This window comes from Amia ocellicauda, chromosome 19, assembly GCF_036373705.1.
Source record: "Amia ocellicauda isolate fAmiCal2 chromosome 19, fAmiCal2.hap1, whole genome shotgun sequence".
NCBI classification, from domain to species: Eukaryota; Metazoa; Chordata; class Actinopteri; order Amiiformes; family Amiidae; genus Amia; species Amia ocellicauda.
In genome coordinates, this window is record NC_089868.1 from 11430009 (window position 1) to 11448602 (window position 18594).

An 18594-nucleotide genomic window follows, 5' to 3' on the forward strand; every position below is an offset into this window, starting at 1 on the left:
ATTGATATTTTGTATTTAAAATGTAGCATCTGTGGCTTGTAATTGTAGTAAAAGGGGTCTTGTGGCCCAGGCAGTTATTTGACACTTGGACTTGCAGCTCACTGATTAATTATGTTGCTCACCACTGCATTGTGAGTTCCATATTAAAGTGATGTAAGATCTTATCTGCAGCTGTATTTACCTGTTGAGGACCTTAAATATAATAGTGTTATAATAATAATTTAAGAAGAATCATCATAAAAACGCTGCTGCATTCTTGGAAATGTAAACAGGAAAAAAAGACTTTGTATTAACTGTGTCCATATCAATTTCAAAATCAATCCATATGTATTATAAAACAACAGGAACAACAGAAAAAAATACAAAGCAAATAGTTGTATTGGAAGTACTTCATGACCCATTTTACCAATCGAAATGACCATGGGTTGAAAAAATGTACCTTTTCTGGGTCTCGGAGCACCGTGACCCTGCATGGTCAAATAGTCATTATTAATCACTACCATGTCACCACAAGAAAATTTATTTTACAATTCTGTCAATAAATACATTTAAATCAAATAAAAAAAAATATATCTGTATCTAGTGTGTATGTATGTATATATATTTTTTTAAAAATGCAATGTTTAGAACATTATATCTTAAATAAGTTTTAAATGTAATACAGTTGTTAACAATCTTTTGAGGTTAATACTATTTAGGAGGACAGAATGAATGCATGACTTGGGAGAAATAACGAATTATACAATATTAAAGTGTGCAGTGCAATAATTTGATCTATAGTTTGTCCTTGTATTTTTCTTCTCCATATGATAGGTAACCCCTTAAGTATTTTTAAAGGGAAAACAGTCTGATGAAAATAATGGATGCTGATACTGAAGCCAAAACCTCTCCTTCTGACAATATTGTGTGATGTTGGACATTTTTTGGTTTTGACAAAAGATTGAAATGCTACATAAAGTTATTACAATGACCACATGGTGGCGATCGTGTTCTATGATTGTTTCACAATACTATGTACATTTCACTGGTCCATCTCTTGAATTTCAGATTCTGTGTTCAGTTGATTGCAATATTATCTGGTTAGCTGGCACCTCACCAGAAGTTGTGTATTTGGTGATCTCATGTGGAATAATCTTGAAGATAACGGTTAATAAAATATTTGCAGTATCCAAACATCCTAGACTTGCCAATTTCAAAATCAATACGGTTGTCAACATTTTGTGCCCAAAAGATAAATAAGACCAATAAAGCATTTAGGTCATTATAACCTGTTAAGGAGAGGTTAAAAACTATGCAACATCATTAAAATGTTTTAAGGTTACTCTTAAAAAATAAAATAAAAACATACAAGACAATTGCTGTTTGTATGTTTTTAAGCTACTTTTTAAAACATGTTCCTATGCAGACAATTGAAAAACTTTATTTCACTATTTCTCTATGGCTCAGGAATTGAAGATGACAGTTTCAGATTTCCACAAGGGTGCCCTTAGCAGAGATAAGAAAATGACAGCTCAACAAAATCAGACACACATCCCCTCTTGTCACTTGGGTGAATATAAGGACTGCAGCTGCCCAAAGCTACTGTCCACGTTCACCTTTCACAATGAGGGTGATCCTGCTAGCGTTAGCTGTGACCCTCGTAGGTAAGTGGGCTCCAGTGAAAGGCATTTTTATGTTAGTAAATTTTACATGTGTATATGAATGTTAAAATAAAGTGCACCTGACAGTCAGGTTTAAGCTATAACAATGTAAGATGCTTTTCTCAAGTTACCTGTCAATCATTCTCTTATCTTGCTTTTCGTTTTATTTATTTTAGGGAGCAAGCAGTTTGGTAAGTGTTTACTTACCCATCGTATTATTCTTTTACCAGAAACTAATTTATTTAGGTTGGCAAACTAAAGTAGTTCAAAATAAATGGTTTCAACCCAGCATTCATGAAATAAGCTTAATTTAGTTGAGATAAGCTTAATTCAGAGAGAGCACCATTTTGCCAAGTCTTAATTGTTACGTTTGATTGTGACTGTCTTACTCAAATGGATAAATTGTACAATTCTTATTTAATAATTATGTTTTTATACAATATATGTATTTGTATTTTAGTTTACATAATTATACAACTGAATGATCTGGAACACTTCTAAGCTTTACAGTTTGTTAATTAATGTATGTATCTATTTAGTGATCTATGTAATTATTAAGAATGAAGTCCCATCTAAGGGAGAGTTGTAATAGATGATCATATAAGATGTTCTTGTAACACAGAGCCAACATTTAGTGGCAGTAAGACCTACCCATACAAGTATGAGGGTATCCTTCTGACTGGACTTCCTGAGAAAGGCTTGAGCAGAGCTGGGCTGAAGATTGACAGTTTGGTGCAAATCACAGAAGTGGGACAGAAAACCTACTCGCTTCAGGTTAGCTTTCCAAGACCATGGATGCAATCTTTTTTTTTTTCATTGTTATTTATTCTCTGTCCACTTGCTGTTTTATATAATTATTGGTGATCACTTAATATCTTCCTTTACTCTTACTTTCAGTTTAAGAGTCCAGTCATCGAGGAGTATAATGGAATCTGGCCCAAGGCTCCATTTGTGCCAGCTGCAAAACTAACAAAGGCTTTGGCAAGAGAGCTCGGGCAGCCTGTCAAATTTGAGTACGACAATGGCCATGTTGGGCACATATATGCTCCAGAGGAGGTGTCCGACACCGTGCTCAACATCCATAGAGGAATCCTGAATATGCTGCAGATGACCTTAAAGAGCACTGAAATTGTGTACGAACTGCAGGAGGTGAGTGTCACAGCATGTCCTGTATCACCTTCTGTGCCTTTCCTATATTCAATAAGATGTAAAAGACTACACAGATTTTGTCCAGGTGGTACACTATGATCAACGACATTATACCATACATGTGCACATTTGTCAGTATGTCATAAGGTGATTTTTATGAATGGATTCATTAAGCTGTGTCAATTACGAGGTCCAATTAACCAACCTAATAGAGGTTAGACCTCAGCGTGTTAGAAGTTGGTATGATCGTCAGATGATGAAGGTTCTTGTTCTCACACTTCCTCCCTCCTTCAGCCTGGCATTGCGGGGTCCTGCCAAACCAGCTACGTCATTCAGGAAAACAAGAAAAAGGATGAAATCATCATCACCAAGTCTACGGACCTGAGCAAATGCAAGGAGAAAATCCATAAGAACATTGGCATGGCTTGCTTAAATGAGCATGCCCCCCACAGCAAGGTAGGCTTTTCCAAGAGCAATTATGGAGGAAGAAACCCACTTAGTCAGAAAGCACTCATGTTTGAAGACTTGGAACACATTTTTCTTCACTGATTAGTTAAGAAAGTTTAATTTAATTTGCTAAATTGATATAAATGTAAGCGTTCCTTAATATTTCCAAATTGATGATTTCAGAGTGACCTCAGAAACTGTATTCTATTATTTTTTATTATAATTATTATTTTTATAATTACAAGCTTGAGATCTGCCTGGGGTAGCATTTCTTAGACCTAATTGATCTCTTCTTTTTCCACCAAGATTGGAAAGAACTTCAGAGGTTCTGCTGCTTACACCTATGTAATGAAACCCATGAAGGCCTCTGTCCCTGGTTACCTGATAGAAAGTATAACTGCCAATGCCGTGTATCAATTCTCTCCATTTAATGAAATGACTGGAGCTGCTGTCACTGTTGTCAGGTGGGACATATAGAAATGCAGTCTTGTCATACCATATACACATGTAGATATCATTATTATTATCATCTAAATTGGTTTGGCTGACACCATTTCCAAAAGCAACTAATTTAAAAGTAAAACTGGATTGTAAACTTTCAAGGAGCGGTACACAATTTGGTTATCTAGTGTACAGCAAATAAGGTGAAAGATTACAATACAATTCACTTGAACGGCACATTGAGACTCATCTACAGAGGTCTACAGTACTGAATTAACATTGTTAGAAGAGATTTCACCAATTCCCACAGTGACACAAATGACAAAGTGAGCTCAGAATACAGCTATAATCTGCTTTTTATTGTAAAGTGCCCTTAATCTTGTCTCTTGCATTTACAGTCAGAAACTGAACTTTATTGAGGGAAAAGCAGTTGAGGCCAGTTTCCCAGACCAACAGTTCCTGAGTCGAGGAGGCCTTCAGTATGAATTTGCTTCTGAGCTCATTCAAACACCAATTCAGCTTGTCAGAAGCAACAATCCAGAGACAAAGGTGGGTACCATTCAGTCTGATGACCGATGAATGCTGTGATAACTATTGTATACAGTGAACCTTTAAATACTGTATTCAAACTATTTTTATACAGAGAAATCTAATTGTTTTTCAGATCAAAGACATTCTGGAGAATCTGGTCCAAAATAACCAGGACGTTGTCCACAATGAGGCCCCAGCCAAGTTCTTGGAACTCACCCAGCACCTACGCCGCTGTACCTATGAGAATATCAATTCAATCTGGAAGCAGTTTTCTATACAAATGTACAGGTGAGTACTGTACACTTTGCCTGGCAAAACTGTATCCACAAAGTCAGTATTTAAAAACACAACTTTAGAATGTGGCATTTCTTTACATGAATGTATGAATGTATGTTTTCTAGGTACCCCTCCTAAGTAACAAAACTTTCCTGACACTTTTAGCACAGGATTAATCCAAAGCACAAAAGCCATGAACCTCAGCAACAGCCTGTTATTATTTTCAATGTAGTCTATTTTGCATATCTTGATTGGACTTGTACTCATAGGCAGTGGCTCTTGGATGCTCTCCCAGCTATTGGAACCCCCACCGCCTTCAAGTTTATCATTGAACGGATCCAGGATCAGGAAGTCACCACTGTCGAGGCCAGTCAGATACTGGTTACGGCCATGCACTTTGTCCATGTCAACCGTGAAACCATGGATATGGCAAAGGTGATAGTGGTCTTCAAGCCCTACTGTGCATTTCCATAAAGACTTACACTCATACACAACTGTAAAGTGATCAAGTTTGTTGTGTCATAAGAATATAAAAACATGGCAGACCATTTTAATTAATTGAATTAACATTATGATAAACCCAAAAAGTATGGCTTTTTAATACACTTAAGAGATTACATAAAACGTTGATGTTTACAGTTGAGACCTCTTTCCTCTGTATGAGGTTATAAATACAATTTGTTAAAGTGCATCATTTTTACAGAGTGGCCAAAAAACGACAGAACTGGATTATCAGGGAAACTCACCATTACAGTCCCAATTAATTACTTGATATGTTCTTTTAAGCCTGTGCACATGCCTGGATATTAGGTGTATACTGCTGAAAGGATTTTCCCTTCTTGGATTTATTCTTGGATTTCTCTTCTGCCACAGGCGTTTGTAGTTAAACTGGAAAGAATGCAACAGCCCGCATTGTTTAACTGGGCTATGCTGGCCTATGGTACCATGGTAAACAAGTACTGCAATGAAAATGAAGACTGTTCTACTACCTATTTGAAGGTATGCCTTTTCAAATTCATACAATAAACATAACCCACTTTTTTCAGTTAAAGCTGGGAGAAAATTGGCCACCTGCCTTCATCATGTTGTTTCTCTGGCTTCCAGATATCAAAGAAGTGAGAATTTAGAGAGCCATGATTTTCATGTTATTGATGTGTTATGCGTTTTTGATTGATTGTTGGGGTGTTACATTGCACAATAGCAAATAAATAAAATTGGACTGGTCTACATATACTGCTCCTTGGTCACACATTGCTTTTTGTGCCCTAGTACCTGCATGACTTTGTGGCCGATGCAGTGAGCAGAGCCCATGAGGAACACATGGTGCTGGCCCTGAAGGCCATTGGCAATGCAGGTCAGCCCTCCAGCATCAAAACCATTCAGAAGTTTCTGCCAGGCTTTGGGGCTGGGAAGGCAGAATTCCCCATAAATGTCCAGGTGGATGCAGTGATGGCTCTGAGGAACATTGCCAGGAGAGAACCCAGTAAGGTGAGAACAATCGTCAAATATGCAGCAAGAGCTAGGAAAATAAAAATGCTTTGATAGGGCAGTGTTTGTACTGGATAGTAAAGGAAATGTAAAAATGGAGAGACCAGGTTTGCTGGCATGGCACACAGATTTGGAGAGTAACAGAAAACAAGACTGTACGTTTATCTACATATACACCAAAACAGATCATAACTGAATCTAGTTTGGCAGCATTAACGTTTGCTCACAGAGTAATAGAAAACAGAATGATTTAGTGCTGTCATAGCTTCCTAGGGAGAACCTTTTGTTAGAAATACAAAGTGACCATGGTACATGAAATATGCACAAATAGAAAAATGCTTAAAGAGAAACATGTTTGTCTTTCTCAATGTCAGATCCAAGAAATTACAATTGCGATCTCTATGGACACCAGACTGCATCCAGAGATTCGAATGATGGCCTGTGTGGTTCTATTGGAAGCAAAACCCCCTGCTGCTAAGATTACTATTTTGGCTGAATCCTTGCTGAAGGAGACCAGTTTACAAGTGGCCAGCTTTGTGTACTCTCACTTGAAAAGTCTGTCCAGGAGCAAGGCACCTGAAAACCATTCACTGTAAGCCATCTTCAAACATGCTTTTTCCTGGCAACACTGGTATACCAATTCTAACTTGTTAGAAACACAACTACATATATCAAATTTAAATGAGCCAAGTAGTTACCAAATAAAATAAAATACATGTAAAATATAAGTATTAAGTAGGTTTTGGAACATTGAGGCAAATATATTCATGCTATTCAGTAGGAGTACAGTTTTTCTGCCTTAAGGGAATGCCAGCCAGCTGATGTTTTAAGAACTCCTTACCATAGTAATTTATTATCTAATTCAAGTTCCCCGTGACAGTAATGGACAAAACCATCCACAATTACATCCCAGCCTAATTGGAAATCTTGGTTCATGAATTTTACATTTAGTAAAAATACAAAGATAAAACTGTGTTAACTCTGAAGTAAAATTAGCCTTTGCCTATACCATGCTTAATTTGTTGGTTCCCTGTTTCCTCAGGTATGCTTACTCTAACATGGCCTTAAAACTCCTTAGCTCTAAACTTGATCGACTGAACTATAGATACAGCAAATCAATTCACATTGATACATTTAATGGTGAGTGTGACTTCATCATAAATGTCTAATTCCATTTGATTAAAGATATCTGGCATTATCTACTCACTAAGATTTCTTCTGGGTAGTGGGTCCCAACTATTTCATCATCATTGTGGAGAAAGAAGAACTGTATATAACCCAAATTGTCTTGTAGAATATTTAAAGGCTGTGGCAATCGTTTTGCCATGGAACCATGATAATTACTGTGTTATACACTGATTTCTACGCAATGTCAGTGGCTAGCTGTTTGCTGGGCTGTTTTATACTTTTTCCCAAGTAAGAAAACAAACCAATGCTTATTAAATATGTAATTTTCATATTGTTTGTAGGCAGTTTATTTACTTGTTGCCCCTGATTTTGTAATACTGGAAGTTTTTTTTTTTTGCAACAGATGTAGGTTGCTTGGGTTGAAAATGCTTTACAAATCTCCAGCTATCCAGGTTTGATGTCCCATGGTTGTGTGTCTCCCACTGTAGATAACTTAATGGCAGGAGCAGGTGTGGATTTATACCTGATGAACAATGCAGCCAGTATGTACCCCACGGCTATCATAACTAGATTGCAGGCCTACTTACTTGGTTCTACATCTGATCCCCTTGAGGTATGCCCCCACACAAGTTGGTTTAAATGCTGGTAGAGCTTTGAACAAGTTTTACATTTGTTGACCCATTTGTTGACAACAATAACAAGAAAGCTAACCCGGTTTATGTGGAAATGTATATGCTTAAAAGTATTCTTGGTTTTGTCTTGTATTACTGATCAATATCCTGATTTGAGCTGTTTTTTTTTTTTTTTTTTCTAGTTTGGTATCCGGGCAGAAGGTTTGGAGGAAATTTTTCAGGACAAAAATGAGGAAGTGGACAGCATCCTTTTTAGTAAGAAGATTGAAGAGGTCATGAAAATGGTATGAAGTGTCTAACTATAGTGCTTATTGCCTTTCCATTCCACAGTGAAGATCTGAGAGACTTCATTCTGTTTCTTTCAGTGTTCAGGAAGCATTGAAGAGATTTTTAATTTTTTGAACAATTTGTTTGAATTCTTTGTTTGTTTGTTTGTTTGAAACCAGATTCCTCTTTTAAAAAAGTAAGCTAGATCATGAGATGACATCATCCTTAATAGAATGCATTATATGCAAGCTTGCAATTTGAGCTATTGTAAATATATCAAATATTTGTCTTCTACCTTTAAAACAAAATACAAATGCAAATTTAATGATATGCGTTACAGGACTTATTTAATGATTGGATGTGAGGCAATTATTTAAATTGGGTTTAAACACACCGCTCAGGGGTAATGAAATTAAAAACTTTGGAAGAAATGAATAATTGTTATGTTTTTCTTTTATCAGCTAAGAAGATGGAAGTCGGTTCCATCTGAGAAAACACTGGCATCCATGTATATTAAGCTGTTTGGACAAGAAATTTCTTTCTCTCACCTGAACAAAAAGTACATTGAAGAAATCATTCAGGTACATTCAAATCTGTACTTTTCATCCCTTACGGAACCTTTTACTTGAACAGACATCAATGTCCAAAATTACAAATTTGATTCTGGTTGATGTTTATATAGAGTGAGTAAACGACCAGAAAGAGCATGTTTAAGGTAATGCAAAGGATTTCTCCTTCCAAAATAACAAGTATTTATTGAATGTGTATCAGTAATATGTGACAATGAGGAAGTCTTGGTTTCTACACATTTAATAGCTTTAGTTGCAACCTGACTTTTAAGTCCGGATGAAACCATTAGGATTAACACATTCGGGGTGGAGCAGCAGGCTCATGGCAGGTTTTTACTGGCTTTCCCCAGGTAACCCAAGAGCCAGTAGGGAAACAGAACCTCTTGTGGAAGATCTTGGCCCGGCTTCAGAGTGGAACCTCAGTGCGCTGGTCCAAGCCCCTGCTGGCGGCTGAGATGAGGCATATCATCCCAACTTGTGTTGGCTTACCCCTGGAAATGAGCTGGTACTCTGCGGCTGTGGCAGCCACTTCCATGACTGGTAATGGCAATCTCAATTCCTCACCTGGCTCAATATGTGAATTCTCCTTAAATACACCAAGCTGAACCCAGTGACTTTTTGTTCCCCAGCTCAGGCTCAGATCACCCCGGCTCCCACCAGAGATTTCAATATGTTCCAGTTTCTCAACTCTGCAGTTGAACTCAAGACTGAGGCCTCCCCCAGGTAGGATTTCAGCTTTTCGTTCGATTGCTTACAAATTCGTCACATAAATTCAAGACAAAATCCTATGAAATGGGCATCGATCCTATTTAAAATCCCACATGAAGAAACAAACTAAGAATTACAAGAGTAAAATGCCACACAAATATAGCCTATATTTTACTGAAGAGGGATAATTCATTTCAATCATTTCAGTTTGTACTTATTGGATGACTTTTATCAATATAGATTATGTACTGTGGGATTTTGCCTAGATAGGGCAGTACAAAATTAATAAATTCACAGCACAGACAGTGCTGCAATTGATTTGAAACTGTACAAACACTGCCAACTACACAATCAGTTCATGCTGAGAGTGTGACATGTTTCTTTGTTATCTGTTTTTCTGACCTCTGTATAAACACCATCTAATATTCATGTGATACACATATAACATATAATACAGAACATTGTATAGTTTGTGATTTTCTTGTCAAGTTCATGTTGACTCCACCTCCTCAGATGTGATACAGGTAAGTCAAATTCTGCTTACTCGTCTGGTGCATTTCAGTGTATTTAGGGTACTTTTCTCCTCCCCCCTTCCCCTAGTTTGGCTGTGAACAATATTGCCACAATGGGAGTCAACACCGAGCTCATCCAGTCAGGAGTGGAGTTCCATGTGAACACACGCACCATTGTCCCAGTGAAGTTCACCGCCAAGATAGACATAAAGGAGAGCAACTACAAGCTGCAGACTGAGCCTTGCCAGGTTGAGACTGAAGTACTGACAGTGAGGTATTCAAGCACCCTATCCTGTAATAACAGTACGCATGCAAGTATTGAACTTGGCTCAGCCCAGGCAGACAGGACAATTGAATCCTGGTCCTGTTAAAGCCTCCAGAAGAACTCCATCACTATGGTTTCCTTCTATTCTTTTTTCTTTACCATTAAAGTGTAATTTTCATGAAAAACTTTATCTGTAGGCAAAAGAAAACATTCACATGTATTACATTCTGGTTCCATTCATTATCAAAAGTTGTCATTTTTCACATTATAGTCACAGCAACAATAATGGATTGACCTCAGAATCAGTGAAAAACTTTAACCTTCAATGTAACAAATTATATATTTATTTATTTGTTGGTTTGTTTTGCTTTAGAGCTCAGGCATATGCTATATCAAGAAACATTGAGGACTTGGAAGCAGCTAAAAATACCTCCTTATTACCAGCATCTGCTGAGACCAACCCCTTGAAATCACGTTTCAACCCAGCCACTCGGCCGAGAGACTCATCTGAAACTACTGTGAGCTTCCTCTATCCATATGTAGCTCTTATCAATAAGACGGGTGACATTCCAGATGTGCAGAGTTTAGGCTGTTTCATAGAATACATTTGAAATGACATTCATAAAATATATGACCCTCTAAATTGTGAAGTGATCCACAAGAACTTTTACTGTCAGGGCTTGTAAAACAATCCCTGTTTCACAAGTGTTTTTCTACTTTGTATTTAGCATTGACCGGTATGGATCAATGGAATGGCTCTAAAATGTATTTTTTTGTGTCATTTGGTTTTAGTCCAGGATGTCCACAGAGATGTCGTCTCAGGAGTCAGTAACCTCGGAGGCCCAGAAGAGGCAACACTCTTCTTGCAGAAAGTATAACACCTGTGGAAGCTTTGATTCATTTGGATTCCAATTGTGTTTTGAGGCCAGCTCAGAAAATATTGCTTTCCTCAGAAATGTGCCACTTTACACTATCATTGGAAAGCATTTCTGGAAAATTGCTCTGAGACCAGGTACGGAATCAAGGGACAGAATTAATTTTATACGCAATGTAAAAGGTTTGCGTCACAGAGTCTGGTCCATGGGCTTGTTGGGAATTTTAGAGATGACAGAATCAGTTTTTCCTAGCAAACCTCTGGGTGACAGATGTCAAAGCAGGTACCATTCCCCCCTTCCATTTTCACCTTTACAGTTTGTGTTATTTGCCAATTTAAGATGCTGATGGATATGTGATAAAATATAGTAAATTAATTAATGAGGTACAAACAAATTCACAAAATTCCTGAGCTTAACGATTGCTCTGTATTATATGTGGAGGACCGAATCAATCAGAGCTTTGATTATTTTCTGTTCTTAATTCACAGCAAAAAATCCTGAAGCTATAGTAGAGGAGATAGAGATTGAAGTCCAGACTGGGCCCAAATCTGCTTCTAAAATCATCACAATGATGCCCATTGATGAAAGTCCTAGAGATTCAAGGGGGAAGGGCAGAGTCTTGACAAAATTGAGGAAGATCCTGCAGGTAGGCTGAAATCAGTCAATGCTCCTACTGTGAAGAAATGCTTCTAGATCTGTGTCAACAGAAACAACAGTGGAAAAAAACCATTAATCTGTTTTATAATATTGAACTATAATCATAATAATAACTGTGTTCATCTTCTCAGGGATCTGCAGGCAATGGTACCAGACTCAACAGAACCTCCTCCTCCAGTTCACAGTCCAGCAGCCAGTCTAGCAGCCGAAGCAGCAGCTCGAGTAGCAGCCAGTCCAGCAGTCGACGATCGGGGGCATTGGACTTCCGAAAGCCTAGCAGGAACAACCCACATCCTAGACAGACATCTCAGCAGAAGAATAGGCATCACAAGGCATCTTCCAGCAGCAGTGGCAGCAGTTCCAGCAGCAGTAGCCGCAGCAGTTCCAGTAGCAGTAGCAGCAGCAGTTCCAGCAGGCGCTCCAGAAGCAATAGGAGGAACAGTAAGCAGCAGGAACGCCAGTCCGCATTTGGAGGCCAATTCAGCAGCAGCTCCAGCTCGAATTCTAGCAGCTCCTCTAGGAGTTCACGCTCCTCCAGCTCGTCTTCTCAGCAGGTATGGACAATATAAACCTTTAAAGAGCCCTGCTGTACCGGCCCCAAAGTGTCTGCACTGCACAAAAGGACCATTCGATTATCTGTACAGTGTTTTCTGGCAGGGGTACAGGGGACACATGCGGTGGAATATAAGCTGTAGGAAAATGTATTCATTAATCAGCACCTTTAACTGGCGAGGGAGGCCAGGAATGATTTCCCCTGTCTACAGCCTTCATCTGCCCTTCTTGCCAGGTGCTTTGTCAATGCGTAATTCAGCCTTCTGTTTATCATGTAGACGTGCACATGTTCTCAAAATGTTTAGAAGCACACTAACGCTGAATGTCCGTTACTGTCTATAGGATTTCGGCGGCCGACCTGCAATCTACAAACTCCAGTTCAGAGGTGATGGACATGCGGTGAGAGCATTCACATCCTTCCTCCTTTCATACTTCTAGGGGTGCCTTTATATGTTTTCATTGAGGAAAACCTATGATGTGATGCTACAGTATTTTAAATATGTGCCCGCCTTGAACTGCAATCATTTACATGTTCCAAAAATAGATGTTCTATTTATGTATCTAATTAAACTATCATAAGTACAAGAAAGGTAATGGCAAGCATACAGTTTTCACTTTTTATTCCTACAATCTTAGTAATGGGGTTGTAGCAGTAGTGAGCGTTGGAGTAGAATTGGAAAGCTTGCGAGCGCAATTCATGGTTGGAGCTCAAAACTGTTTTTCCTTACTTATACTTCCTTACTTTTATTGAATTATTCAGCTTAAGAGTGATCTAAACAAGAAGAGGAGTTCTTCTTCTTCATCCAGTTCCAGAAGATCCTCAAGCAGCAGCAGCAGCAGCAGCAGCAGCAGCAGCAGAAGTTCCAGCGACAGTAGCAGCAACTACAGGTTTTCCTCCAAGGAACAGGTTTGTGAAAGACCCATTACATAATAGTCCGTCACAGGAGTTCATGTTTACAGTCTAATGTTGCAGTTATATGACAAGAGCTTGGTATGATATAGTCTTAATTGTGATCAGTAGCTAAGGGGAAATTACATCTATTTGAAAAGCAAGCTTTCTCATGGTCATTTCATCCAGGCATAGAAATGTATGGAAGTCCAATGGTTAGTTTATTTTAATGTCAAAATTGGACTCTATGCCTTTGTTTTGTTATTCTCTAATAAATGATTGGGAAAGTTCCAGATGTCCTAGAAACATGGGGGAGGGGCAAAGAACCATCAAAATAAAAGAGAAAAAATAAATAAGCCTTTATTATTAGCTTTTTTTTAAATGGAATTTAAAGTTTTTCCCAGAATGGGTATTTTATGTTGGTACACATTTCTGTGTATTTTGTGTTGTAGGCTAAATTCCTGGGAGACTCAGTGGCTCCTCTGTTTGCCATTGTTGCTCGGGCCAGGAAGAGTGGGAGTGACAGGAAGCAGCAGAGATACCAGCTGGCCGCCTACGTGGATGCACATCAACGCCGTGTGCAGGTGCTGGCTGCAGAGACCAATGGCAACGACAAGTGGCAAGTCTGTGCAGATGCTGAACTTCTGAATGAATACAAAGCACTGGTAAACACAACGAGCATAATGATAATATAATCTTGCATTTATATTGCACTTTTTAAGGCAGGTATCAAATGACTTGTCCAATTTATGTCCAAGGACAGAACCATCTACTGACCAGAACCGTCTTGCTTTTTAAATTCGGGCTGGCCAAACCTAGTTCGCTTGGCCTGGAGTACTTTTAAACCAAGGCTGCTGTTCTTAAAGAGGTCTTAGTCTCCTCCAAGTAGGCCCGCTCTACAGAGCTCTGATGTCTTGATTCTCCAGGCGGTGATGAGATGGGGTCAGGAATGTCAGGATTACAAAGTGGCTGTGAAGGCAGAGACCGGTCGTCTGGGAGCTCATCCAGCCCTGCAGATCAAAACCAAGTGGTGGAAGATTCCACGTCCTGTCAAACACGTAGGCAAGATGTACGTATAGATATGTGTTTTTCTTTTATATAAAACCCAATATAGGGCTATATGAGTTATTTGTGTGCATTCTCTTTTGAACTTGTCTTTCCTTTCCCTCTTTCTGGATTTGGCACAGAGACATGTTTCACTGATAAACCGAGACAAGAATATATAGGAAGTATAACAGTAGAGTAATTGTAAGGATTCATTATTACATAGTAAACATAGTCATAGCTGTACACCAACTATATCTAAGGCTCAGATTACATCAGATTTGAATTAGACATTCCTGCCTATTGCTAATTCATATTTGATGACTGCTTGCTGTTTGAGAGTATCTTCTATCAACCCAGGTTACAAATGCTATTAAGTATAGTGTTTGGAATTTGTGATTGTTGGGAGGATTTTTGTTCAATGCAGGCCAAATTCCTATTAGTATGTCTTTGTGTTATATTTTTCTTACCACATGGTTAGAAAATTGTAAGATTGTAAAAGTTTATATCTGCTGTTTGTTTTTTCCAATTAAGATTAGCAGAGTATGTACCTGGAACCACGTTAATGCTGGGATTTTATCAGAAGTGGCACAGGCACGCATCAAACCAGTTAGCTCTCTACTTGGCTGTTTCTTCACCGAGGACTTTAGATTTGTTGATAAAGACTCACAGGGTAGGTGGCTACATTGAAACATTTGTAGATGTTAATGCACAAGGTGTTAAAGAAATGTCCTGGTTAATATTAAGGGAGGTTTCTCTCTGGCAATGTGAAGTGTTTCATTGTGGAAGTCATCTAAAGATTTATTTACCACTCTTTAAAGCATTATTATTCTTAAACTTACTCTTGTCTGCTTTGATGGATATATGCATTACAAATATACAATGTACGGTAGTTTACTGAAAAAACAAGTCACTGCACTATATTATTTTTATGTATAAAATGTGTATTTTCAGATGACACTGTACAAGCCAGCTGTGGCACTTCCTGTCACATTACCCTTTGGGCCCGTTGATAAAACACAAACACCTCCTGGTCTTCTACGCAGCCTCAGTCAAATCCCCATTGTTTTTGCAGAGTCAACCAAATGTAAGTCCTGCTTTTCATTTGTAATTACTGTGTATTGTAGATAAAGCTGGGTGGAAAGGAGCAGCTGAAATGAGATGGCCTACGGACAAGTCTATTTAGGCCTGTGAAGGACTGCAGTTTCTAATTAACTTAAAATCTCAATGTATCGATGACTGAAACCTTTAAAGCAATTGGTCTTTTCAGGTTCCATTGCAAGAAATGCATTATCAGTACATCTACAGCTCATGCAGTTTCGTATGCAAGCCTAGACTCACAGCAGTTTTTTTACATTATTTTTCTTGAAATTCACAGCAGAATGTATTGCACAAGGGAACAAGTTCACTACCTTTGATGATGTCCAATACACCTACAACATGTCCCGTAGCTGCTATTATGTCCTGGCCACCGAGTTAAGTGCCAAGTCCCGATTCACGATCCTGATTAAACGGGCTTCTGTGTCTGAGAATCTCCGAGTCTTGAAGGTCCAAATCGGTAATAAGTAAGTCACAAAAATTTATAAAAATGTTTAAAAGAAAAGAAACCTCACTGTGAATGAGCCGACACACAGCAATGCAGTTCTTCATTGCCATTGTCTCCCTGGCAACAGTATACCTACTATACCAGCAGGGGTGCACAAGGTATTATTAACAAGTGCCATTCTCATGAAATGTATTAAGACGCCGGGCCAATCCCTGTGAGGGTGGGGGAGGGTGGGGGAGGGAGGGAGGGATTGAGGGGGCTGACAAAGTGCGGAGTGAGGCGGGGTGTGGAGTATTGAAATCAGTATTCCCTGGCAATGTCTAGGGCAGTGAAGGTTTTATAAGGCAAATCTAAGAATATATCATGCTGTTGTGGTAGCCAATGACTCTTTTTGTCTATAAACTCCACATATTATAGTTTCAATGTTATTCTTATTGAATTAACTCTCTCTTTTTAAAAAACAGTCAAATTGAAATGCTGCCGTCAACCAATGGCAAACTGAGGCTAATGTACAATGACCAAGAGGTTTCACCCAGGAACCTGCCATTCTCACAAGGTGAGTTAAAAAACACACACACAGCTGCAAGCCTGACATTTAACTATGACAGGATTGAGTGCTTTTTTTCTTGTGACTTCCTAAAACAGGAAATTAAGTTGGACTTTTAACTTCTAACGTTAACTATGAAAATCTGATTAAAAATTAACAAGTTAAAAATGGGTATGACTAATTTGTACAGAATCTGTACCAAGCTTCTGTCCATTGCAAGCTTCTGTCTGTGGTTTTGATTGAAATATTCGATATATTTTATCATTTGCAGGTACTATTGAAATTAAACAAGAAGGCCATGGCCTGGTTCTAAGGGCCCATGAGAACGGCGTAGATGAGTTGTATTTCGATGGTGAGAATGTAAAGGTGAAGATGTGCGCTGGCATGAGAGGGAAGACATGTGGATTGTGCGGTCAAAACGACGGGGAGAGGAAGACCGAGTACCGGATGCCCAATGGACGTGTCGCCAAGTCAGAGACCAGCTTTGCGCAATCCTGGATCCTGCCTGATGACAAATGCAATGAAGGTACAGGCCAACAGTCCAAAATGTCTTCCCAGAATAATCTTTAAACAAAATCGCACATCTCACAATAAAATATCGCATGGGTCTAGCCCTCTTTGCTGGTTATTGCTGATTGTATACAAAAAAGTATGGGAATAAAACGAATGCAGTGCTCACATGGTGAATAATGGATTTTTTTAATGAAAATGCCAGTCAAAAATATGGGAAATTCCACAATTTATTTAAAAGTTCTTGATGTGTCTTTACAGTAATTTTTTATAGTTGAATTTGTCTACTAATTATTACCAAATAATAATGCATTTCAAATATTACTCATAAAACCGTGAATTGAAGCTGGGAACAGATTCCTTTCCTGTCTGAACAATTTAAATCCCATTTGGAAACCCTGTTTGTGTTTCCTACAACACTTTACCCTGTTAAATACCACTGTCTGTAGTGGCCAGTTAAACCTAGTCATTTATACAATCCCATATGAGCTCTTTGTGTCTTTGTGTTAACGGTTTACATGGTGTGTGTCTTTCAGAGTGTAAGTTCAGACGAGAACATGTGGAACTGGGCAGGAGGGTGTCTGTTCTGGGGGAGGAGTTACGCTGTTACTCCACTGAGGCCGTGCTGCTCTGTGCTGCCGGGTGCTCCCCCACTCACACTGCCCCCGTCAACATTGGCTTCCACTGCCTCCCAGCAGGTACGACCGCCCTCACACCCAGCACACACACTGTCATTAGAGAACGTTTCACGCGTCCATTTAATCTTGAAGACTTCCTAATAATGTGTAGTTATATTTAAAAACAATCAAATATGTTTATGGATCATATTTAATTCATTATTTGATTCTTTGATTAATTTACATGTTGTTCTGGTATATAGTGGAGTTATGGATGTGAATGTTTGGGTATTATCCCTTGATGTGTTTCATTCTGTTGTGTATTGTCCCTCGATTGCTTTATTCACTAGTCCAATTGCATTTTACTTTCCAAAAGTTCTCCCCTCCCTCCTGAGCATGTCATCACAGGTACATTTGTATTACCAGTACCACACTTAAATCAGTGAACAGTTCTTCACTTATTATGAATTATATCTGTTCCCAATACCAGGGTCTGGTATAATGATACTATCCATCCTTAGTTCCTGAAGGGGCTGTAATTAATGTTCCTCTGAGGTGAGTGCTGAACCCTTGTGGGTGTTTTTCATACACAGCGTCAACTATCAGCAGCAGAGATTATGCCATCTTTGCGGAGAAGACCGAGGACAGAGAGGACTCTTTTCTGGCCCACACAGAGTGCTCCTGCCCAGCAGAGCGCTGTGCCTCAGCCTAGTTCAGCCCAGGCCTCGGCATCAATGATATGCCAAAAGAAGTCTACATGTACTACAATTAGATCTTTAAAAACACTGTGTTTGTCTGTCATGTAACACAATAAACATTTTCTGCTTAATATTCCTTCCACTGTGTTTTTATGTATTCATTTCTGGGGGGAGAAGGTTTGTCTGTAATTGATCACTTCATGACAGAACATGTTTTCATATATCAATGGGCATTTAATGAGCCATTCATTTCACTAAGTTTCCTAAATTGAGGAATTATTTAGTAAATAATTTTAAACAGTTGGAAATATTAACTTAAATATTAAATTATACAAGGCACTTGGATTCTCCAACTTTTTGTAAGGTGAATAATATAAAAATTGAAATGAGGCAAAGACTTTGATTAAGTCATTATTAGTTGGGAGGGAAAAAGCAGGATTGGGCCCCAAATAAAATGCGGCCCATATTAAATGAATATGTACATTTAGTGTTATATCTTTAATGAAGTGATATTGCTGAATTCCATTTTTCAAATCAAACTAAAAATATTATAATACTGATGTTTCCAAATATTTTTAATTATATCAGAGTTTTTAATAAAATGTC

General features: G+C 38.5%; 1 protein-coding gene across 1 annotated transcript; it reads left to right on the forward strand.

Moving 5' to 3' along the window:
- Window positions 1-1553: 1553 nt before the first annotated feature.
- LOC136714293 (vitellogenin) lies at window positions 1554-18124 on the forward strand. The gene is made up of 34 exons (XM_066691692.1): window positions 1554-1643; window positions 1817-1831; window positions 2263-2414; window positions 2538-2789; window positions 3084-3245; window positions 3543-3700; window positions 4076-4226; window positions 4342-4496; window positions 4754-4919; window positions 5358-5483; window positions 5754-5972; window positions 6347-6564; window positions 7015-7112; window positions 7589-7713; window positions 7915-8016; window positions 8461-8580; window positions 8919-9108; window positions 9198-9291; window positions 9877-10062; window positions 10427-10571; window positions 10846-11065; window positions 11417-11574; window positions 11717-12139; window positions 12480-12536; window positions 12898-13044; window positions 13479-13691; window positions 13953-14095; window positions 14605-14743; window positions 15025-15157; window positions 15449-15635; window positions 16081-16172; window positions 16435-16689; window positions 17210-17371; window positions 17884-18124. The coding sequence occupies exons 1-34, from the start codon at window positions 1604-1606 to the stop codon at window positions 18000-18002; spliced, it is 5322 nt and encodes a 1773-aa protein (XP_066547789.1). The 5' UTR covers window positions 1554-1603; the 3' UTR covers window positions 18003-18124.
- The last annotated feature ends 470 nt before the right edge of the window (window positions 18125-18594 follow it).

What these genes read in the sequence shown, in the direction of transcription:
- LOC136714293 (XM_066691692.1), top strand. Translation starts at nt 1,604, where the DNA reads ATGAGGGTGATCCTGCTAGCGTTAGCTGTGACCCTCGTAG. An exon ending in CTACATCTGATCCCCTTGAG is followed by an intron (nt 7,714 to 7,914) that starts GTATGCCCCCAC and finishes TTTTTTTTCTAG; the next exon opens with TTTGGTATCCGGGCAGAAGG. An exon ending in GAGACTCATCTGAAACTACT is followed by an intron (nt 10,572 to 10,845) that starts GTGAGCTTCCTC and finishes ATTTGGTTTTAG; the next exon opens with TCCAGGATGTCCACAGAGAT.